The sequence below is a fragment of the Rhyacophila brunnea genome, unplaced genomic scaffold (assembly GCF_057557595.1).
Source record: "Rhyacophila brunnea isolate RB1 unplaced genomic scaffold, BYU_Rbru_1.0 scaffold_1, whole genome shotgun sequence".
Classification (NCBI taxonomy): domain Eukaryota; kingdom Metazoa; phylum Arthropoda; class Insecta; order Trichoptera; family Rhyacophilidae; genus Rhyacophila; species Rhyacophila brunnea.
Genome location: NW_028232751.1, coordinates 49,037,501 through 49,060,101, shown reverse-complemented (window position 1 = coordinate 49,060,101; position 22,601 = coordinate 49,037,501). Strand labels below are relative to the sequence as shown.

General features: G+C 30.0%; 1 protein-coding gene across 1 annotated transcript; it reads right to left on the bottom strand.

Moving 5' to 3' along the window:
- Window positions 1–2,738: 2,738 nt before the first annotated feature.
- LOC147079892 (luciferin 4-monooxygenase-like) lies at window positions 2,739–22,281 on the bottom strand. The gene is made up of 11 exons (XM_085945791.1): window positions 22,207–22,281; window positions 18,748–18,955; window positions 17,285–17,480; window positions 12,946–13,071; window positions 11,741–11,894; window positions 9,977–10,117; window positions 8,351–8,479; window positions 6,686–6,769; window positions 6,066–6,212; window positions 4,024–4,189; window positions 2,739–2,866 (listed from the first exon to the last, which is right to left on the bottom strand). Exons 1-11 carry the CDS (start codon window positions 22,279–22,281, stop codon window positions 2,739–2,741), a joined length of 1,554 nt encoding a protein of 517 aa, XP_085801917.1.
- Between the last annotated feature and the right edge of the window lie 320 nt (window positions 22,282–22,601).

Here is a 22,601-nt window from a genome sequence, read left to right as displayed (position 1 = left end):
ACTGAACGCCACGGAATTCGAAAATAAATAGACGTTAGGTACTTATATTTACTTTAAAAAAATATTTAATATCATTATTTATATTTAAATGATTATATTCTGATTTAATAGTTGGTGAAAATGTAAATATGCAGACGTAAATAATGATTTAATCGTGCATAAGTTTAAGTTCCAACGAAAAAAGAGTTTTTTATTTTATATAAAGCCTTAGGCAAGGTAATTCTCAATCCGCAATAAAGAATACATTATGTTAAGAGTAAAATGAATTAAAACTACTAAGTAGTAGAAAGAAACTAATTAAAATACCTCATCTACGATCTGTACACGTGTCTACGACAGTGCGGCGTCCAATTGTCCGGAGTCGAGTTGTCCCATTCCCTGCATAATATTATGTGCAGTCTCACCCTTGGGGAATCATTTTCATGTAATCGCTAGCATCAGTTGTATTTACTTATGTGATAGTATTATCATACTCTGCATCCAAAATGTACATTTAAAAAATTGGATGCCGCAACGAGAATCAAATTTATAAAGTATTTTCTTCATTTCTTTACTGCGGATAGTATTCCAGATTTATTCTGTTATTATTTACAATATTTACATGTTCTCACTATACTATATACTAAATGAATTTCTAAAAATAATTCGCAGATAAATTTAAACCTTTGAGTCACAGGAATCTTTATATGAAACTTTCTCTACCCTCCTTATTAAAACAGTTTACGTATAATAAGTAGGTACATTCTCACTACTGTTATAAAGATTATGAAAGTTTTCAGGTAATCATAGTAGATAAGCATTTCTACCGACTGTTGTATAATCTAGGTACATACAAGTCTAAGTTCAATTTGTATAATCTCCCCAATTAAGATCAATCTAGTTATTCTATATGAATATAAGAATATTTATAATTAATATTACGTTAAAATACAGCTTTACTTTTACAACGTTTAGTCTTCTATATTCTCGTAAAATTTAGATTAATAGCACCCGTATACATGTATGGATTTACTGCCAGAAATAGCATGCAAATTAAATTTTCACGACAATAACTTTTTCTATAATAATAACTTCGTATATTTTCCGCCTGGGTTGCTACCATCGCTCTAACGCGCATGCGTACATGTCGCGTAAATGTTTTTGTATATTTGTCTTTTATTTTGATAACGCATACTGCCAGCAATAAGGCCATGCATCATTAAATGGACTTAAGTGGCATATCGATACCCAACGCCTATAGGGAAACAACCCAAAATTTCAAGGTTTTGAGTTAATAATGCCATAGTCCTTTATATATAATTCAACATTTTTTTTAACTTAAACTAATACCCAACAATGTAACGCAATTCGACAAGCATTTCATGTAACAACAATTAGTTAAAATCATCGTAGTTCAATAAGATTCCCGTAGCTTAATTGGAAAAGCATACTGGCGCAAATCCAGCAGATACGTTGAAGTCCGTCGGGTGTCGTATTTTTTTTCTACAAAATGATTTTTTCTAGTGTGTATATGCATTACATTTTTTCAAAGTATGTATATTCAATATATATATATAAAATGTTACATTCTCAAATCTTCTGTCTTAATCGTTGAATAAAAGAAATAGTTTATTAAAACTATTAGCAAGTCTAAGAACGTTATAAAAACTAAATATTGGAGAAATCCGCGACATCGGTTAGTTATTAAGGAATTAATTGATACCTACGTTAATTTAATATACTAAAACCGATAGCCAACATTATAACGCAATTCGATAAGCATTTATGTAACAACTACTTGTTAAAATCGTCGTAGTTCAAAAATATGCCGGTAGCTTAAATGGAAAAGCATACTGGCGCGAATCCAGCAGATCCAGGTTCAAGTCTTGTCGGGTGTCGTATTTTTTCTACAAAATATTTTTTTCTAGTATGTGTATGTTTTCAAAAAAGTCTTTCAACTATTTTATTTGTCATAATACTTAACATGGTAAATTATTTCGGGAACTTCCTACTGCGCCATTATTAAACAGGTTTTTATTTTATTGGTTTTGAAAATTTAAGTACTTTCTTAACACATTTTTGCGTATTAGATAATTTATTTATTTTTATATATATGGGAAAATTCAAGGTATCCTCCAAGCTCGGTATAAAACGTTAAATTAATCACACTTTTGGCTCAAATACTCTAAAATGAGTTGTATTTTATTGATAGTATTGTTGTTATTAGTCTCCCGCACGCAATGTGTGTAAATTAATATTCCACTGTCGCACAATCAATAAAAAGGTAGTGATTATAAATAATACCATATTTTTTATCAACAATAATTATCAATAATTGTAGCATGTCTTACTGGGAATTTTGTAAAACAACTAAATGGTTAAAATAAAATAATCATACTGATATTTTTAATAATTTCCACATTTTATTAACCACATAAAAATAAACATACTTCATATTATAAGACACAAATTACAAAATTATTTATAAAATTAAATAATCGTACAAAATATCTTTATTTTTATGTCTCTAACGGTGATTTTCTATGATTAAATATATGAAAATTGTAAAATGACTTGTTTCAAGGGGTAATACTCTTAAACAATAGTCTTAGGATACGAAGTTACACTATGAACCTTCTTTAGGGGACATCACGACCAAAAGAATGAGTACTGGGTTAAGAATATTAAATGAATAAGGAACATTGAAGAACAATGAATGATCAACTCCATCATCGTGATTATTTAACGAAAATATCTAGTTATTCTTTTGGTAGTTCCAGAGAGTTTTGTCGGACGATATTTCTTCTGACTTTTCCTGACGGCGTCATGTCGAAGCTCTCCACAAATGCCACTCCTCCGCGTAGCTCACAATAAAACGCAAGTTTCGCTGTAAATGAGAAACAATGAATTTTAAATAAACAATTTAATTAGACTATTATAACATAATGTATTGTATTATAATTATTTACGATATAACAGCGTTTTGCTATTGGTAAAATAGTATATAACTATCGCCTAATGAATGACACTGACTTTACAACTAACTTTCGTTTTAACTAAATTTAACTAGCATAGAAACGTATTTTACATTTTTTTCTGTAGGCATCAAGAGACAAAATACAAAAGAAATAATTTAATAAATTTGCCTGATAATTTACTTTTTAAAATGTTTTAAATAATAATAAATATCTACATATATATTAAAAATAAAAATATTTTAAACATTTATAATTCGAAAAGTAAGTAATAATATAAAATATTATATCTTATTATTTAGTCTCTGCCTACCACTTAATTAGGTATAGTCCCAATATTGAAGCTTGATTTGATATAAATAAAAAGATTTCAAGTTAGACACATTCATATTTTTTAAACATTAATGTTTTTAAAAATAGATATAAAATATTAAAACTATAAATTAGTCAAAAATCTCTCAGGCGATGCTTAGAAAACTTAATAAACTAAATTTTAATAATAAATATGACCATAAAATATTTGTAATAATAAGATGGAGTCCAATTCAACAAATTCACATTTTATTACATTTTTTACAATTATTGTAAGTTTATCTTTGACTTAAAATAAAAAATATTTTTCTTTTTATTTATTAATTGTTAACACTGTTGAAATTTTAAATTACTAAAAAAAATGTCTCAAACTGCGGTTCGTATTTTTCCGCTAGGTGCCTCTGGTAGGTAAGGACATCGCCATAATGAGTTGGTTTAAAAACGTCAATTTTTATTTTAAAGAAATATGTGTGTAACTTGAAATATTTTTAAATCTATATCGAATCGAGTTTCGTTATTATGACAATTAGTAGCATTACACTAAATTTTAAAGAATAAACTTATTCACGACAATTAACAACAACAACAAACGTGGAGATTTTATTTATTTAAAAAGAGTACATGGAAACATGAAATAATCTGACATTACATCGAATACTCGACGGTTAATGTCTATTGGGATAAATTGATTACATCAACAAAATCATAACTGGCCAGAACAGATCATGATAATAACGTATAATAATATGTGACTTACATTTGACAAGATCTTTGATTTCCTTAGCTGTGACGGTGGAGTTTTCTGATCTTTGTACGATGGCCATCGGAATGTGTCCGGAATCCTTATTATCCAGACCAACGACTACTGCTTCCTTTACTCCAGGATGACTATTGATGACTCCCTCGATTGTGGCGGGCGCAATCTGTTCAAATTGACACATTATCATACCTAATTATATAGTTCTATATAATACTTCAAAAAGAATACAGTGTAGACTTTACAAAGTATCTATGTACTAGAATCTGTTAAACTTTAAATTATATTTATTTGTTTATATAGCAAACTATCATAGGCATAATTCAAGGTGTTCATACCGAGATTCAAAATAGCGTAAATGACAATTCACATTTTTTCAGGTGAACTAAGAACTTTCTTAATATTGTTCAAACCTGCCAAAAATAATTGTAGCTCTGTCACAAAAAAATAATGCTAGCATACTCTTAAGATACTGAATAAGTATGATATTCTATCTATACAATCTAACTCTATAAATAACACATGTTTTCCACATGTCCCCATCGCATTATTAGCATCCTAAATAATAAGCATGACATTATAAAATGGTTATAAAAACTACATAAAATGAATATCTCTAATTGTTATTGAAAAAGAGAAAAAAATATTCTAAGCATTCCAATCAAGACTTGCCATAATGCCACATTTTTTTTACCACATTTCTTTTCACATTTAGTCTCTAGAAATTCTGTACTGTTTGTTATTCATCAATTTTATAAATCAACATCTCAATGTGCATACAATTTCTTTCTTTAAAATGTAATAATAATATTAATGGTATAAGACAAAACTAGAATTACGAAAAAAATACAATATTGGTACAACTATTTATCCACAGGAATTAACTACTTAAGTTATTTTACTTTGGTGAAAATATATTATTTTTTAATAATAAAATTTGGTATCAGTGCCATTTTCTATTGCTTCTCAATTGCTTTACAGTCATAATCAACACAGCATAGTGAATAATTAGGAATATAAGTCTCAATTGAAAAAATGTATTTGGAGAAAATCACATAATACGATAATTCTCTGAAATATCTTCATATAATTTTAATAACATATTGATTTTAATCAAAACATCTAACTAAGTAGGTGGTTGACTCCGATACAAAATAATATTTATGGGTTTTATATTACCTATTATAATTTGTATAATATTGATAAAATTGATAACATGTCTACTAACTACCTATGTCATAACATAACGTAGGTAACATAATAATATAATCCTCTTTAATCCATGCCCATTTGAGATAAGAATATTTGCGCATTTCATAATATTATAATATAATACGATTTCTTTAGATTAAATACATTAGTCACGGATGGATAAATAAAGCGATTTCAAATTATTTAAATAATTATATATAAAAATACAACGGTGCGAGAGAAGAAAACATATTGGTATCCCCATCTAAAATTTAGTCATAAAATATACTTTAGTACTCTTTAATTAATATTTGGATTTTATTTTAAAATAATCAATTGATTACATCAAATATAAGGTATAACTTATGGTGAATGGATCAATGATCTTCAATATGTTCACCAAACAGTGGATACAACCGGATAATATAGAAGACTTTCAGTGTTAACCAAAGTTAATAATGTAAGTATAATAAATGGGGTCAACACGAATTCACAGAATAGGTTCTGTCTCTGTGGCCATCAAAAAAGATCTGTATATGCGTTGAGTGTATGCAGATAAATAAATATTTTCCGTTGAGATGTAACAATATAACATAATATCAAAGTGAAATAATAAAATTTGATAAGTAAAGTAATAAATATTTATTGAAAAGAGAAGAAGAAACGTATTGATTATTGCATAATATGAAATTGCAATTATGACACACCGGAACTTGCGTTGAAGGTTCCACCGTCTATAATCTTTGATTACCTACTATTGATATACTATGTAAAATATTTTAAAAGATTTTCCGGACCAAAATTTTGAGTAATTTATCAAGGGAAACATAAAATAAACCGATTCAACTTACACCATATCCCATATACTTGAACACTTCTTTGAGACGGTCAATGATGTAAAGATATCCTTCTTCATCGATCTTTACGAGATCACCAGTGTGGAGCCAACCCTCTGAATCAATAGCGTCAGCCGTTGCTTCGGGATTTCTGTAGTAACCCTAACCAATTAAAACAAAACATTACTTTAATATCTAGCTGTCATACCAATTTATAATTTGTTAGTTGAGAGACACTATTTAAAATCAAAATAAAACAAACTGTAATATTACACAATTGACGTAAATGTAATATGAAGTAGGTTATAAATTACAGTTTCCCAACTTTTATTTCGATCGTAACTTATTTTGATTAAAACAAAACAAATAAAATCTTATGTCATGATAAAAGACTGTGGCGAAGTTAATGTTTTAAATATAAATGAAAATTAAGTCTGAAAATTTTCTGAAATAAACCACCAACACACTTACCCCATTGGTTATTGTGTATTATTATGTGTACCAACTGTCATTTATGTTTTACATGATTATTTCTTTTGGATTGGCGCCATGTCATGGCATAATCTTCATCCTGGTAGTACCTAAATATGTTCTTAAAATAATAAATGTAGTTAGGTAAACAGAATAAAACATACCTTCATCATGCATGCTGTCCTCAACAATAACTCTCCTTGTGTGTCATGATCTTTTACAGCCATTCCAGTTTCAACATTCAAAATCTGAAAAAAATCGCCAGTTTTACAAAATATCTATAATCCGAGGTCTCAATAGATTTTAGTAAAAATTAAAAGAAAATAATTTATGCACATAATAAATATAATCATAATAAATCATTTTATTAGCGTAATAAAAATCACACTAAGTAATCTGACAAAAGATGATAAAATATAATATTATGCTTAATTAAAGGATAATAGGATTATACAGTTGTTATGATTTGATTAAATTCCATGAAAAAAAATAAAAACAAAACACACAAAATGTATAAATACCCAGCTATGTTTTTAGTATTTTATCTGATTTTCATTTTCACGATGGCCGATCGGTTTTTGCGTACGCTTATAATGTCGTCCCAGGTTCGAATTCTGGTCTGGCAAATACACATATTGTTTTTCAATTTGTGTTTGTATTCAGAGTATATACCTAATAGGTTGAGTAAGTGGTATAAGGGGATGTAGTTGTTATTTGTTTATCAACTACCCCCGGTATTATTTTATACTCAGACGGTTGTTTTTGTATGTGACCAGCGTTCGAAATGGAAAATTTTACGAACAGGAGCGCTCGATAATATTACGAAAATATTAACATAGTTAAGTATCTAATTTTATGTATATTTTCCAAAAAAATTTTTGTTAGATTTTTTGTTTTAATATGGCATAGCTAACTCAAACGGTCAAATTATTTTTTCCACGAGACGGAACAATAATTTGAGATAATATGGGATAATTTGGGGTTATGAACCGGAACGGCGCTCCGGTGCGCTCTGGTTCATTTCGAGCCCTGTATGTGACATATTGTGATATTGTATGGGCAGTGATGAAGAAAAACACGAGTTGGTATTTGTATCGTTTATATGGCATAAATATATTAGTGGTTATTACACCGCAGATAGCATGAAGTTATAATAAACCATGTTTTGAGTGAAAGGTTTAATTTGACTCTTTTAACTATTGATAATTTGGAAAAGGGCTGAGCGCCCTTGTAACCTCTACATTGATTTAAGGTCTCTAGACAACTTTTATTTCCGACTCGTTATTGTCTATGCTCTAAACATGAGCATAATATACAATAACGTGTCGGTTGTAGAGTTGGGTAAAACCCTACAGTGGCTAACATAAATTTCTCGTAAAAACAAAAATCTGTTAATATAAACCTCTACTCTGTGGTGGCCCATACGATTCTATTAGGATCGAACATGGTCAAAAGAAAAAAAAAGATATTAATATTATATCTTTTTTAGTATTGCTTTATAATATAATGGAATTTAAGAATTTTAGCCCGCTTGATGTCTATGGACTTACATATTTATGGTTTTAGAAAATTCCGGTATCTGTTATGAATATCGATTGTCAAACGGTGAGTTCACTTTAAAATATACGAAACCTTAAGTACAAAATCTGTACTTTAATAATTTTCTGAAAAATTGGATACAAGATAAACTGGCTCTGAGGTACAGAACTAATATTGTGTAGGATAACACAATGTATTCAATCATATTGCCAATATTGTAAGAAACGGAAAGATGACAGAATATGTAATATTTTCAGTACGTAACACTTATTGAATATTTATACACTTACTCTATATTCGATATATGGAATAATTTTTCCAGCGCTTCCTCTCTTCAGATCACCAAGGGTGTATGTGACTGGTCCACCGGTTTCAGAGAGTCCATAAGAGTTCTGCACCTTCCCGTTCACCACGTATTTCTATCGAGAAAACACAACTTAAATTAATAAACAATATTACATGGTACTGTTCGGTTATACCGGAGGCAGCGGAAAACGCATTTTGAAAATAGCCGATAAACTGAATTATTTGTTAGTTTGGGTTAGTTTAGGTTCGGTTAGGTTGGGTTAGGTTAGGTTAGGTTAGGTTAGGTTAGGTTTGGTTAGGTTAACCTAACAAATAATCCAGTTTATCGGCTTTTTTCAAAATGCGTTTTCCGCTGCCTCCGGTATAACCGAATAGTACCTATTACATTAATGGAGTTAACTATTAAATATTTACGGTAAGTTATTAGATACCTATATAAAATAAAACAAATCAAAACAAACGATATGATATATAACAATCAGGATCGGTTTTTCCGTCATATTTCTCGAGCTTAGTAATTCTCAGCATTTTTGTTTGTTTTATAGAAGCATTTATTTATATCCTAATTAATTATTTTATCCCCCATCCTTGTAATATTCTACCTACCTACACGGGATGTAAATACTCTTATCAACAGCCGGGGTTGATCCACTACCGGACGAAGGCCTCCCCATAGCTCCCTCCACTCTTCTCAGTCTTTAATTCTTCTTGCGAGTTCGTCCAACCAGCGGGTTTTAGAGCGGTCTTGTATAGTACCCCTTAGGTACCACTGTATGACGACATTTTTCTAGACTCTAGAGGTTATAAAATCGCCTAGTGGCGTGTTTTTACCATTTTCATTACATCTGCTCAATGACATCTATGCATGCATGGACAGGTGCACGTTGAGCTACTCGTAATTATATAATATTAAAGTAATACAATTAATTATTTCCTACACGAATGTAACTTAACACAATATTTCAATAACGTCCAACAACGACGTTTCCTCAATTCCCACAAAAATTTTAGGTTAGATTTGTGTAGTATTCTTTTGAGAAGTCTCGCGGAACCCATGTTGAGAATAAGTCATCTATGTTGGTGAAAAGAAGCTGTTTGTTTAGAATACTGCTCGTATAATTTGTTTGAAATAAAACAATGCATAAGGAAGCAGACACCAGTACAATATTATGGTAAATAAATGTTGTGATTTTATTTTAAATCATTCAAGAATATAAAATAATAAAATCGTCACCAAATCAGACGAACCAAAGCCCTCATAAGTCTAGTACAGGTTATTTGTGGCATAGTTGTACCACACTGCTTTGTGCGCATGTGTAGAATTAATGTATATTTTGGTAACAGCACATTGAAACCAACGGTACAGATAATTATCTTATCTGAAGCTTTGTAGTTTGTCCGATTGATGCGTCAGATTTTTGACTCTGACGGAATATTTCGTGTTGGTTATCCGGTAGAACTACATTTTTAAGTTTAGCGAAATGATTATCTGCAGTGTTTTATGAATGTTTATCAATAATTGACAGACCTAGATGCCTTAAGACTATATTGACATGAAAAAAATATACATTCATTGATTATAACTGTTATGTTTGGCTATTATAAATTACCTGCATTTCAGCTAATTCGTCGAAATCAACTGTGGCTCCGGCGACGATCAGAAGGTGAAGTGAATCCAGGTTGGCCTTTTTCAGCCCGGAATGATTTAAAATCATTCTCACCACAGAAGGAGTGAGCATAACGGCATTTACCTATAAATGAAAAAAAAAAACAACACGATTAAATTGACGAAAATATTTTATCTAATATGAAATACAGTTTAAAAAATGTAGCGATCATACCACACAGCTATACAGGTGTGACACACTTTAATATGTATGTTTTCTTGTTAAAACAAAATAACATAGTGGAAACGATTTCAGCATTTCCTCAACCATAATTTAGACCAATTGGCCTTATTATGATTAGTTAATTGTGACAATGATTCTTGCAATGCATGAACTGCATTTGTATAAATAGAAAAGACAATCCATAAATCCTCACTCCACTCGAGTTCATCGTTCGGAGCACTGCTCACATTGAGTCCGTCACTCGGTTATATTAATATCTCGGTACGTCGTCAGTCAATTCGATAATATAATCAATATCATTAGTACCTACATCCATACCCGCGATTATAACATCACTCTCTAATTTTTATTATTGTATTTATTTATTATTGTAATGATAAATAAACTCTCTCCTTACAACATCCAAGCAACAATGACCTTCTCTCCCTTCCACCCCATCATCCCCAAAGTGGTAACCCCGACGTGATCATCATTAATCCCATAGAATTTATTACTTGAAAAACTTCTATTTTGCTATTACAAATGCCAAACATTATTAATTCAATCATTGTGACATATCATGTTATGTGGTTTTAATTAATTAACTTCACTATTATCCAGCAATAGGGTATATTTGAAAATTGTTCAAAAAGTACTATTTTGTAATACCTAATATAGATGTTACAATACTAACACATAGTCTGACAAAAATTGTTGGACGATTTAATTAGCTTGTTGACATATTTTGGTTAACCCGAGTATTCTTAAATCGACATTGCGAATCCGTTGCCTATTTTCGTTGAGTAACTTCAGTTTTACATATATATTCCAGGACAGTTTACAAACCGTGTTCGGATTATCAGCCCTCTTGTAAAGAATTTTATATTTCATCATATATAACGACAGTCAAAAATAGTCTTTCAACATTAATTATTTTGAATAAACAATATTTAAAATGCGATGTTTGTTATTATAAAACTAATATAAACGTAACTCTACTTAAAAACAAATAAAATGACAAATACTACTACGATATTATTTAATCACATAAAATCAGAAAGTTAGACCACTTAAAAATATGTACAAATAACACAAAGTCGGAGAAAAAAAAAATGTAAATGCGATATTTATTATTTTTAATTAGATAAGTTAGATTTAATTAGGTAAATGCGATATTTATTATTTTTATTAGCTGAAGGAGAAGAATTAATATACATATCGTCACTTTACTATTAAAACCTCGTAAGTCGTTTTGAGAAAGAAACAAATGTAATAAAAACAATATTTTAAAGACCTCTCTAATCGATGAATCTGCTAACACTGGTTGTGAAATACAAAGTTTTAATTCCATATTTGAAACCATGAGACCTACGGGTTTTTAAAATTTGTCGATAGTTGGACAGTTTACTAGTCTAGAGAAACGAGGTTTTGATATGATTTTAAATATTTTTTTGTTTAAATTTTGTCGAACAAACTTCATTTTTCCATAATATCGGACTTACGAGGTCTTAATAGTAAGGTGACGATATTATTTTTACAGCGTACCTTATACTTTTCGACATACTCAAAGAACGTCTCTGTTTCAAATGGAGCTGCATTAATTCGGACAGTATTAATCATCATATTCAAGAGCATCATGGCCAATCCAGACAGCCAATAGATTGAAGAAAACTGTAGTATGATTTTACCATCGAATTGTCTGAAATTGAATAAAGAAAATTAATGCATTATTTTATATTCACTTCATTTATAATTATTTCCATTTTATTGTATTTATTTTGTCCATATCCTTCCAATTATATTTCAAAAATTTACTTAGACAATTCTAACCGATAATTAGTTAATTTTCAAACATTTTTTTTAGTAAATTGATAAGGACTACACATTCACTGCTTACCACACGCCTGGGGTGTGGCCATTAGATACATATACTTTCATTGCTGACGAGTTAATTACCACAATCAATAATCATGCTAATTGCTACGCGCCACGCGTGTCTTTAGCAGTGACCGAGTGGTAATTAACTTGTCAGGAGTGAATATGTTAAGGCAGTGGCTTTGAAACTGTTTTGTCCCGTGGCGTACTTCGTGTTTAAAGATTTTTTCACAACGTACTAAAAAAATATTAAGTAATACGTTGTATGGATGAACTTGCTATTCTGAATGCAGTTACTCAAATCCTGGTAAATCAAACTTGACTACCCAGTGACACTCCTAGGTAAATTGCTATGGCATATTATTTTTAGTATCAAATTTTATGTAAAGCTGTCAGTTGCAAATTTATACTACAGTATTTCACTTGTTTCAATGGATACAATAAGTTTTTTTTAAATTCTGAAATACACACATCGTCAATAAATAATTATACATACATTTTGTCAATAACACAGAATTTACTCTTAAAAGGTGTAGTAATACGTATTTAATCATTAATTTTCTGCCCCTAAGCAACACATAACCTTCTTGCTTTGTTGAACTTCTACTTCCACTCTGAAAGTAATTTTGTAATCAGTTTGCTAAGCTGAGTTACATAAATGCTTTTCAAAAACAATTTGATAAGCATTGGAAGTGAAAACTGATGTAACAATGGATCTTTCATTGTAATCGTGCATTATGTTAAGATTGTTTGCAATTATAAAAAAAATTAAACACCCTGCAGAGAATAGTTTGAAAACCACTGAATTATGTACATATTAAAGCAGTGAGTATTCAAAAATTATATTATTATATGTATGGATTACAATTATTTACCTTTTCCCAACAGGGACTTGCTGTGCTAGTCGTTTGTGAGAGTGACAAACCCCCTTGGGCAGACCTGTTGACCCACTCGAGCAAAGAATGAACGCCAATGTCTTCTCTGTATCGATTGGTGTAACCCTAAAGTAAATTTATTAATCAGTTGTATATTTTTAAAAAAAATGATTATAATTGTCAATATTGAAGGTTATGAAAAGAATATTAATCACAGAATAGGCATCACAAAGGTAGTCCCTACATAATGACTTAAAATTAAATAAAAAAGTAGTGCCATATCATAATAGAGCAAAGTTTTCCCTATTAAGTCTCCGATTTTCTCTTTTCTCTGTAATGTTAAGACTTAGAATGTAAAGGGAAAAATTTCCAATAAATTACAAGCGCATGCTTAAGATAACCCAGAGCCATAGCGAGGGGTGAAGTAACATGAGTGTACAAGTAAATGTTACTCTAAGTTAAAAATCATCACCTGATATATTAGTACTAATCGTATATTACCAATCATTAGTACTGCGCACTTTAATAATTTTAAATTTTAATTTAAAAAAAAATAAAAATTTTGTTTATGTTCAGACTGGCATCATAATATACATACTCATATGAAAGCAATTGATATCGTTCTATAAAAGCAAATAGATGCGCTGAAATAAAATAACACCTTTGAACAATATGATACATAGATTTCATAATGTGTGTGAGTCAGTCAAAGGTAAATAGTGTCTAAATGAAATACAATTTATAAGTCATAATATTCAATTTTGATCGCATGCCTGTGGATAGAATTGCAATAATTGTTCATGAAGACCACAAAATCAAGGACACTAATAGATATTTTCAAAAAGCAGTTAAAGGCCGCTCCTCGGTTCGCCATCTTTAGTTTTTTTTTCTATTGCAGACCCATTTTGATCAAGTCGGTATATTTATTTACAATAAGAATGTCAATTTATTTTTTTCAATACGCAATATCTGGGAAAATTAACATAATAGGTATATTATTATGCATACGCGTTACGCATTAGAATATCTACACATGATGTACGTAATAATATATTATATTATGCAATCATCCATGCTATTCATAAAAAATGAGACATAGGTATAATTACAATAATATCAGTTAGAAAATAATGTGCATTTATATATTCTCGTAATTGCAATACATATTTTTATATAATTAAAATATGAATTTAGATTAGGTAAGAACGCTCTATTTTCAGTTATCAGAAATTATATTATACATTATACAATATGATCGCAATGAAAATATTTTGTTGAAAGTGACATGCAAAGCGAAAAAGTTGAGGCTCGCTGGTTTTTTTCTCACAAATTTCAGATAATAAATAACAACCTATGTAAAAAAGTAAGTCACTACTAAATTAATAAGTAATACTGTAATTGAAGTCTGATGATAAAAAATCTCTAATGCAAAAGTAATGATATGGTGCTTGGCCGTCTTCAGCGGCATTCGACTTAAGCGGACCAAAACTACATCTATCTCGACTAACAAAATAATGCCCATTATTGATGGTATATGTCACGAGATTGCTCACAGAACCAAAGTAGCATGGAGAATTATTAATAATATATTTTATATTATGATCATGACATATTAATTTCGGTGGTGAGAAAAGTCAGTAAATTTGAATGATATACTTATACATATCTACATAATTTTAAATATTTGCTTAGCTTCATGGCCCCCACAAGAGGGAGGTAGAGGGGCTGACTGGGCTCTAGGCTGGGGATCCAGGCTAAGAAGGCGCCCGACATGGAGAGCCGACCAATTAAGTGAGATAAATACACACCAAAAAATTTGCTATAAAAGTTTAAAAAATAACTATTTATCAAATATGGCGAAGGGTCGCATTCTTGGCTACTACAAAAAGGGTTCAAGATCAGCGAATGTTTCATAATATAATACGAAGTGCAGACAAGTCAATAATTCACGTGGATTTATTTAAAAATACAAAATATCACAAAAAATACACGGAAAGCCATTAATTTACCTTAACCAACCCTTGGGTTACGCGAAATACTATTTAGGGAACACTACTGTAGAATATTATACTGCCCATCATAACCTTAGCGATAGGTAAGGCGGATCGCCAAACATTCCGGTCTTAGGCCCCGAGGGTTAGTGCGAGGCTTTTCTTCTGCACGTGGGCCCTAAATACTCAGCCTCTTAATAAATTATGACATATGCGTGCCTTATCATTTTACTCAATTTTGATGCTTAAGTACTACGTCATTACGACTCATTACACATAATTAAATAATCTTATAAGTAGTAATATTTTAGCTCTATATGCAAATTAAAACATGTAATAAAATGATGATCAATAACATTTCATATTCATTGAAAGAAAACATTGATCCATTGTAAGATATGATAGAGATTACATATTAAACACAATATAATTGCTCATATATGTATGTATCTACTTCCTGTAATTATTTTTTATTGATAAATATAAACATGCGCTGATTGGATATCAGTTATCACTTTATCTTAGGAATTAACCGTAGGTACCTAGTGGTAATTCATCAATCATAGTTAATTACCTATATGAATAAATAATTAATTTTATTAATCCATCAGGCTAGTAAGATTTACGGCTACAATAAAAATATCTCGCTTTAATATTTTTGTATATGGATCGCGTATACAAGACAATACATTTTCATGACCAATTTATTTTGATTTAGTAAACAAGTGTTTTACGGCAATTTATTTAGAAAAGTATGACCATGCATGCATAGACTTTAGGCAATAAAGAAATTAATATCTTATTTAAAACGCTATTGAACTACTTGTTTTCGTATATGTAATAATTTAATACTTATCAAGTTATCAATATGCTAAACCAAATACCTAATGAAATGGTGAATAAAAACAATCGTAAATTTGAAAATTAGAAAGTAATATAAGTATCTTGGTACGTGTATCATAGAAAACTGAACAGTTTTTTTAATTGAACCTTCTGATAAGTATTGCTTATTGACAACCGTTATAATAAGACAAATACATAAACGCTAAATTTACAATTTACATACTAATCATACTAAACTTTGTCAGTCAAACGTATTTTTGTTTTCATTGAGTTAAGGCCATACCTCAGTTGAGGCACGGTCTAAAAAGATCGTGGCTAGGCAATGCGCGGATTGCGGGTCGCGGGTGCAAATGACGCATGTCAAACGAAATATAATTTCTCATATAAATCCAACATGTGTCCATTTAATGTTCTGTTATTGTTTTATCAGTAACAATAATAATATATTCATTGACATGTTTTCGTAAAGGGGTAACGTTTTTAGTCATCTTTACACGATTTAAGAATTAAAACGCCCGTCGCCATCACGAAACAAAATGACGTGTTTCTAGCTCGACGTTCTCTCTCAGAATGGGAGCGAATCCAAAATTTCGTGGCGCCTATAGTTGAAAATTATTTGCCGTTTCACTGATGTATCACCTTAAGTCTTAAGGCAACAATCTATAGAGATAATAGTTGTTAGTTTTTAAAATTCAATAAAACCCTGCTTAATCCGAGCAATGGTAGATAATAGTAAAAAAATATTCGCTTATCTATACAATATCTAAAATTTTTGATATTTTTCATTATGTTAGATATTTTACTAATAAATGAATATTTTTTATCGACTATGGCTTGGCAGGGCTTAATTAATTTTGTAAAACAACACGATCTGTAATATGTATTCTTAATTCAACTAAAACAAATAAGTACATATAACTGAAAAGTGTGTAGTATTGCCAGATCGCCTATAGCATACCTAAACTATTATGGTTTGGTTTAGGCAGGGTTTAATGAAATTTTAAAAACTAACCACCACCATCTGCAAATTGTATTCTTAGTTCAATGAAAACAAGTACCTAAATATAACTGACAATGTTTAGAATGCACTTTTTATGTTAAATCTACCTCCACCCCTGGCTACTGGGTAACATAATATCAAATATCATATAAATCAACATAGTCATAACTCATAATAAGTTACAGAGCAAAGCAAAACATGATGGTAGACACAAAATACACACAGGTAAGTACAAGTAGGGATATGTATACAAGTGAAGTAGGTAAGACAACTAAACAAGTGTTATTTAAATTATAATAATTAATAAGAGTTTCGTACTATCATATTGAGATAGGTTTCGTAAATTCGGCGTATCCTGGCTTTATGTAACATATAATATGATTTATTATGTAAATAACAAATTAATTATTTTACAAATGAATTGCCCCATAGCCTGTAAATTTAAAATCTCTGGAATATCCTCAGTTGATAATATTAATGTTCTAATATATTAATATTGACTCACTTGAATTCCTCCGTCGTCTTCTCTTCCTGCAGGAAATCGGAGAATGGAGTCCACCTTTTATCTCTGGACTCTCCAAATACGACTATCCTCGTGTTACTGTTCGTCTCTTCGATCACATCCTCAAAAACTTGGGCGATCGATGGTTCACAGAATAACAGCCTCGGATTGGTAACGCTCAAGATGTGAGCGTATTCCACTAAAAATAATCAACAAAATAACTTAACATTAATAATCAGTAGGTTTATTTTGGATATAATATTTTATTGGATTTCTAATTACAATCCATAAGTGTACGAAAGGGAAAAGGAGATATGTCTAAAATCACTACAGGGCCAAAATGCAATTAAGTTATTTTGAGGCGTTAATTCGATTTATCTTTTTTATATATTTACACATTTATGGTTAATTCGGCAATCATTATCCAATTTTAAGACTATTATCTTCATTTTGCTTTTGTACACAAATATTTAGTAGTTACTGTACTTATTATTTATTTATTTAATACCTAAATTATAATGAATTAAATTCTAAAAAATTGTTAGCAAGAAGGCGTACATATCTATTTTTTTTCATTTTTAGGTTTTAATCATCTTACAAGGCGCTCAATCTATTGCCTAAGCCAGGGCTCAAAATGTACCAGAGTGCACCGGAGCGTTGTTCCGGTTCATTAAATCGGTAAAATTATCACTCCGTCTCGTGGTAAAAAATAAATTGTCCGTCTAAGCTAGATAGACCATATTATAACGGAAATTCTAACACACATATTTTTATAAAATACACATAAAATTTCATAATTACGTCAATATCTTCCATTTCAAGCGCTGGCTTAAGCCACATAGCCGTATCTCATTTCTAAATTGATAATATATTTTGTAAGTTTATATGAAATATTATTTATGTAAAAATATTTATCTTTACAAAATTGCACATAGCCAAAAGTTAATATTCTTGTGATGTGACTTCTTGACTTAGGAGGGCAGAATAGTGGTCCAATAGTCAACTCAATCGACCCAAGAATTTTTTTTTTATATTTAATTAGTTGTAACTATCGAAGTAATGTAGAATATAGTCTAACTGATGAAAACCTAATTTTAAAAAAACATTGTAAATTATCATATTATAATTGATTTTATATCCTATGAGTATTTCACATGTAACTGAACCTGACAATTGAATTCGGTCACTTTTGATTTTTTTACTGTGTGTAAAACTGAATAAAAATATGTTTTTCGTTTTAATTGTATTCATCAAGTAGTATGCAAACAGTTATCGGGTCAGTACATATGAGACCATTGAAAACAATGGCAACAATTTCCTATGAAGTTCTGTAGAACCTTGTCATCTCTGCTTCTAAAATCTTCAAATTGTTTTTCTTAAATAAAATGTTTAAAACTATTTTTATTAAAATCATAGTTACGCCCCTAGATTTTTGATTATTAAATTAGGTTTGGGAAAATCTTTACTTTTAGACATTTTCATATCAAGGCCAGAGACGCAGGCTCCTATGTAGAGTGAAGCGATCAGCGGTAGACAAGTATCATTGTGATTGAAAGCACATATTGTGATGACGTCCTTCTCCCTGATGCCAATGCTCTTCAGATGGCGAGCAACTCGGATGCTTCTCTCGCGGACCGACCCTCTGGTTTCACTCGCGCCTGTCTTTCCATCAATCTAAATAATTAAAAAATTATAAATTAGGTACTTACTAATAAATATAGAAAGGGATTTGGGTATTTTTTAGAAGGACATTATAATTATACGCGCTATAGGTATGATCACATTGTTGTCTCACACGTGAAAGTGGGGTGTCTTGATTTTGTTAGGCAGATCATATTATCTCAGTGATGGTAGACACCCAATCGAAGAGATTTCACCAAACCATTCAGGAAATTCTCTTCATGCAACTAACCTCTTCAATAGAGCATAGGGAAAATAAGGATCCAGAGACCGATACAATAGTTTGATTTTATATGAAGCAGACGAAGCTACACAGCACCACAAAGGCTCAGTCGAAAGTCCAAATCGGTGGAGAGCTAGCGCATGACAGAGGGAGTGAAGGCGTTTCTTGAAAGCAGTCAAGATCCATATAGGGCTATAATGCCAATTATCAATGCAAGAATATTATCTAGAATCTAGATCATTTTTAATGTCACATAGTTAAAAAACGCCATATTCACAATTTTTTGCGTAAATATATAAAAGTGCAAATATTCAAAATCGTAATTTCACATTGCGGACTAATAAAAAATATAATTTTCCGCTAGTATAGTTGTCTGTAACTGTCATAAATCGCATACATTTTAGCAAACACAATTTTAGAATTATTAAAACATCAAATTATAAAAATTAATAATTCTGAAAATATTGTCAAAATAATTTCTGAAACTTTAAAATGTTATCAATGGATGTTGTTATTTTATTAAATAAACTACTACATAATATCATTATTTCGATAATGAAACATGGTCATTTTAATCATATAAATGTGGTAACTGTCTGTCGAAAGATACACCGCGTCAACTAAATTGCAAATATACCGAACTGTCAGTATATAGAATATACAGTGAGCATAGAAAAACCGCATTTGTTATACTAATGAAGCGTTAAATATAAATATAAACAATACAATTTATATATGAAAGTTTTCGACGGCACGCCAAAAAAAATAAGTCCTTTTATTTTTTAATATTCGAAACGTTTATAGCGGGTATAATATAAAACCAAAGCGAATATATGTATATTGTGGCAACACTGGACAGTTGATGTTCTATAATTATTGAATCATAAACATTCAAAGACTAGAAATATATTGACAAAGGAAGATTCAGCAGCATGTATTAATTTGCAATCAACGACATATCAGCCTGATATAAAAAAAGTCTCGCAAATAACATGAAACAAAAATTAGTGCGTTATCAAATGTTTTTATATTTTCTTTCTTTTTTGTGTATTTTTTTTATATATTCAATAAACAATATAGTAACCAATGCATGCATTTTTTATATTTAATCAATATAATTTAGATAATATTATGACATGTGTACACCTAAAAAGGAATGACACGCGTCTTGAATTAAAAAAAATCGGCTTATTTTGGCACACTGATCAAATCTTATATTATGCCAATCCCTGCAATATATAGTAAAAATACTTGCCAAAAATGTTGGGATGTTTCAAAATATTAACTTACCTGTGGCTATTGAGCCACACTACAACTATGCAGAATCACCATTAATGATTACTGTTTATAAGTACTAAAATTATAAACGCTGCTCATTTGTTATACTTAGTCCAAACTCTTTGGATTACTCACAATCCCCATTTTAAGATTATTTTAAAGGTGGAAATATTGAATGTATTCACTAAGTTTTGCCTTTGAACGGATTTGAATTTTTTTTACAAAATGTGTAGATACCCACCGAAGGGTGGAGATAGGCTGTTAGGATCAACCATAAATAGTGCATACTAAACTCTGACAGTCAAACGTATTTATTTTGTTTTCATTGAAATTATACTACAATTATTTACAGATGGTTTCGGTTAGTTTTTAAAAGTCAATTAAACCCTGTGAAAGCCAAGCCATAATAGATAATAGACAAAAATACTCATATATCTATAAAATATCTGAAATTATACAATTAAATCATACATAACTTTTGATATTTTATAATATTTTTTATCTATTATAGTTTGGCTTAGGAAGAGCTTAATTAATTTTAAAAAAATGAACCAACAATATTTGTATTATTCATTCTTAATCGAATGAAAACTAATAAGTACGAATGGAAAGGTATGCACAATTTTATTGTATCGCCCAAAATATACCAAAACTATTATGGTTTGGTTTAGGCAGGCTTTAATTGATTTTTAAAAACTAGCCAACACCATCTATAAATTGTAGTCTTAGTTCAATAATAACAAATACATATGACTAACAAAGTTTAATGTGCACTTTTTATGGTGGATCTTAACAGCCTACCTCCACACTTCACTACTGGTACCCACCTATGCAATAGTATTGTAATTAGACATGTCAAATTAATATTAAGATAATGTCTTTACAAGTAAGCAGTATTCACTCGCACGCGCACAAAAGCTATTAACTGTTAAAGGAGCGTACATGAGACATTGATTGCTGCATATTATATTAGAGTCCAATCGAGTCAAATAACGAAATAAAATAATGGTTTTTAACACAAAGTTTTATTTTGTTAATTCTACTTTATATGTATGTATATTTACAGCGGTTTCAGACTATACACCCATCTTTGGAACGGTCGACTATAACTGAAATGATATAAAAATAATGTGTTTTTTTTTCAGTGAAAATCACCACCTATACAGATATAATATGTATAAATGAGAGCTTCTAGAAAGTTTTAGTGCATCTAGCGATCTAGCGACCCGATCATCATTATTTTTACATTAAAACAGTTTATTTAAATAAATATAAGCAAAATAAAATTAGGCTTATTGAAGTATATTTGTACCATTTTAAGTTGGTACATAATAATAATAAGTTAACTATTTTTTTATTCAACGAATAATTCACAAGATTTAAGAATGTAAAAAAAAATTGTTTATTAAAAAATATTAGCAAGTTCAAGTAAGTTACAACAAAAAATCTTGGAGTGATCCGTGACGTCGGTTGGTAATTAAAGTAATACCTACTTTGATTTAAAATAAAAAAGCCGATCGTCATGTAGTAGATCAATTTAGAAAGCGCTTCAGTGAGTATTAAAAAGGCCAATAGTTAAAATTTGTCGTAATTAAGTATGACTCTTTTAGCATATGAGTTTTATGGTGTGTGAAATTACATATATAATAATTATTATATACGTATGTTTTAGTTACATTTTGACCGTGTAAGTTTTCTTATAACTCGATCAGAATACAATGCTATATTTTCTATTTTATTTTACCTGAATGATTGTGTCGGGGTCTGTAGCTAAATTATTCAAAATTAGTTGTCCAAGGTGAGTTGATTGATCAGCCATTATTATTCTTAACTCACTTTAACACTCTTTTGATAATTAAAAAGAAAACACTGATGTCCCCTATGAAAGTTCAAAATGATTTGTGAAGATCTCTAATTTAACGGTTTATTATATGACTAAGATTATCTCGAAAAATATTATCTCATCTATTTAGCTTAGGGTGACTTCGGGCAAAGAACGTCGTGGGCCAAGTCTAGAAATTATTTTTTATTTAATTGGTGACAATCGTTTGTCGAAATAAAATCGAGACAATAATAGTAAATACGGGATGCTATGATATAGGTATCTACTTGAAACTCATTCTGATATAAAAAAATGTT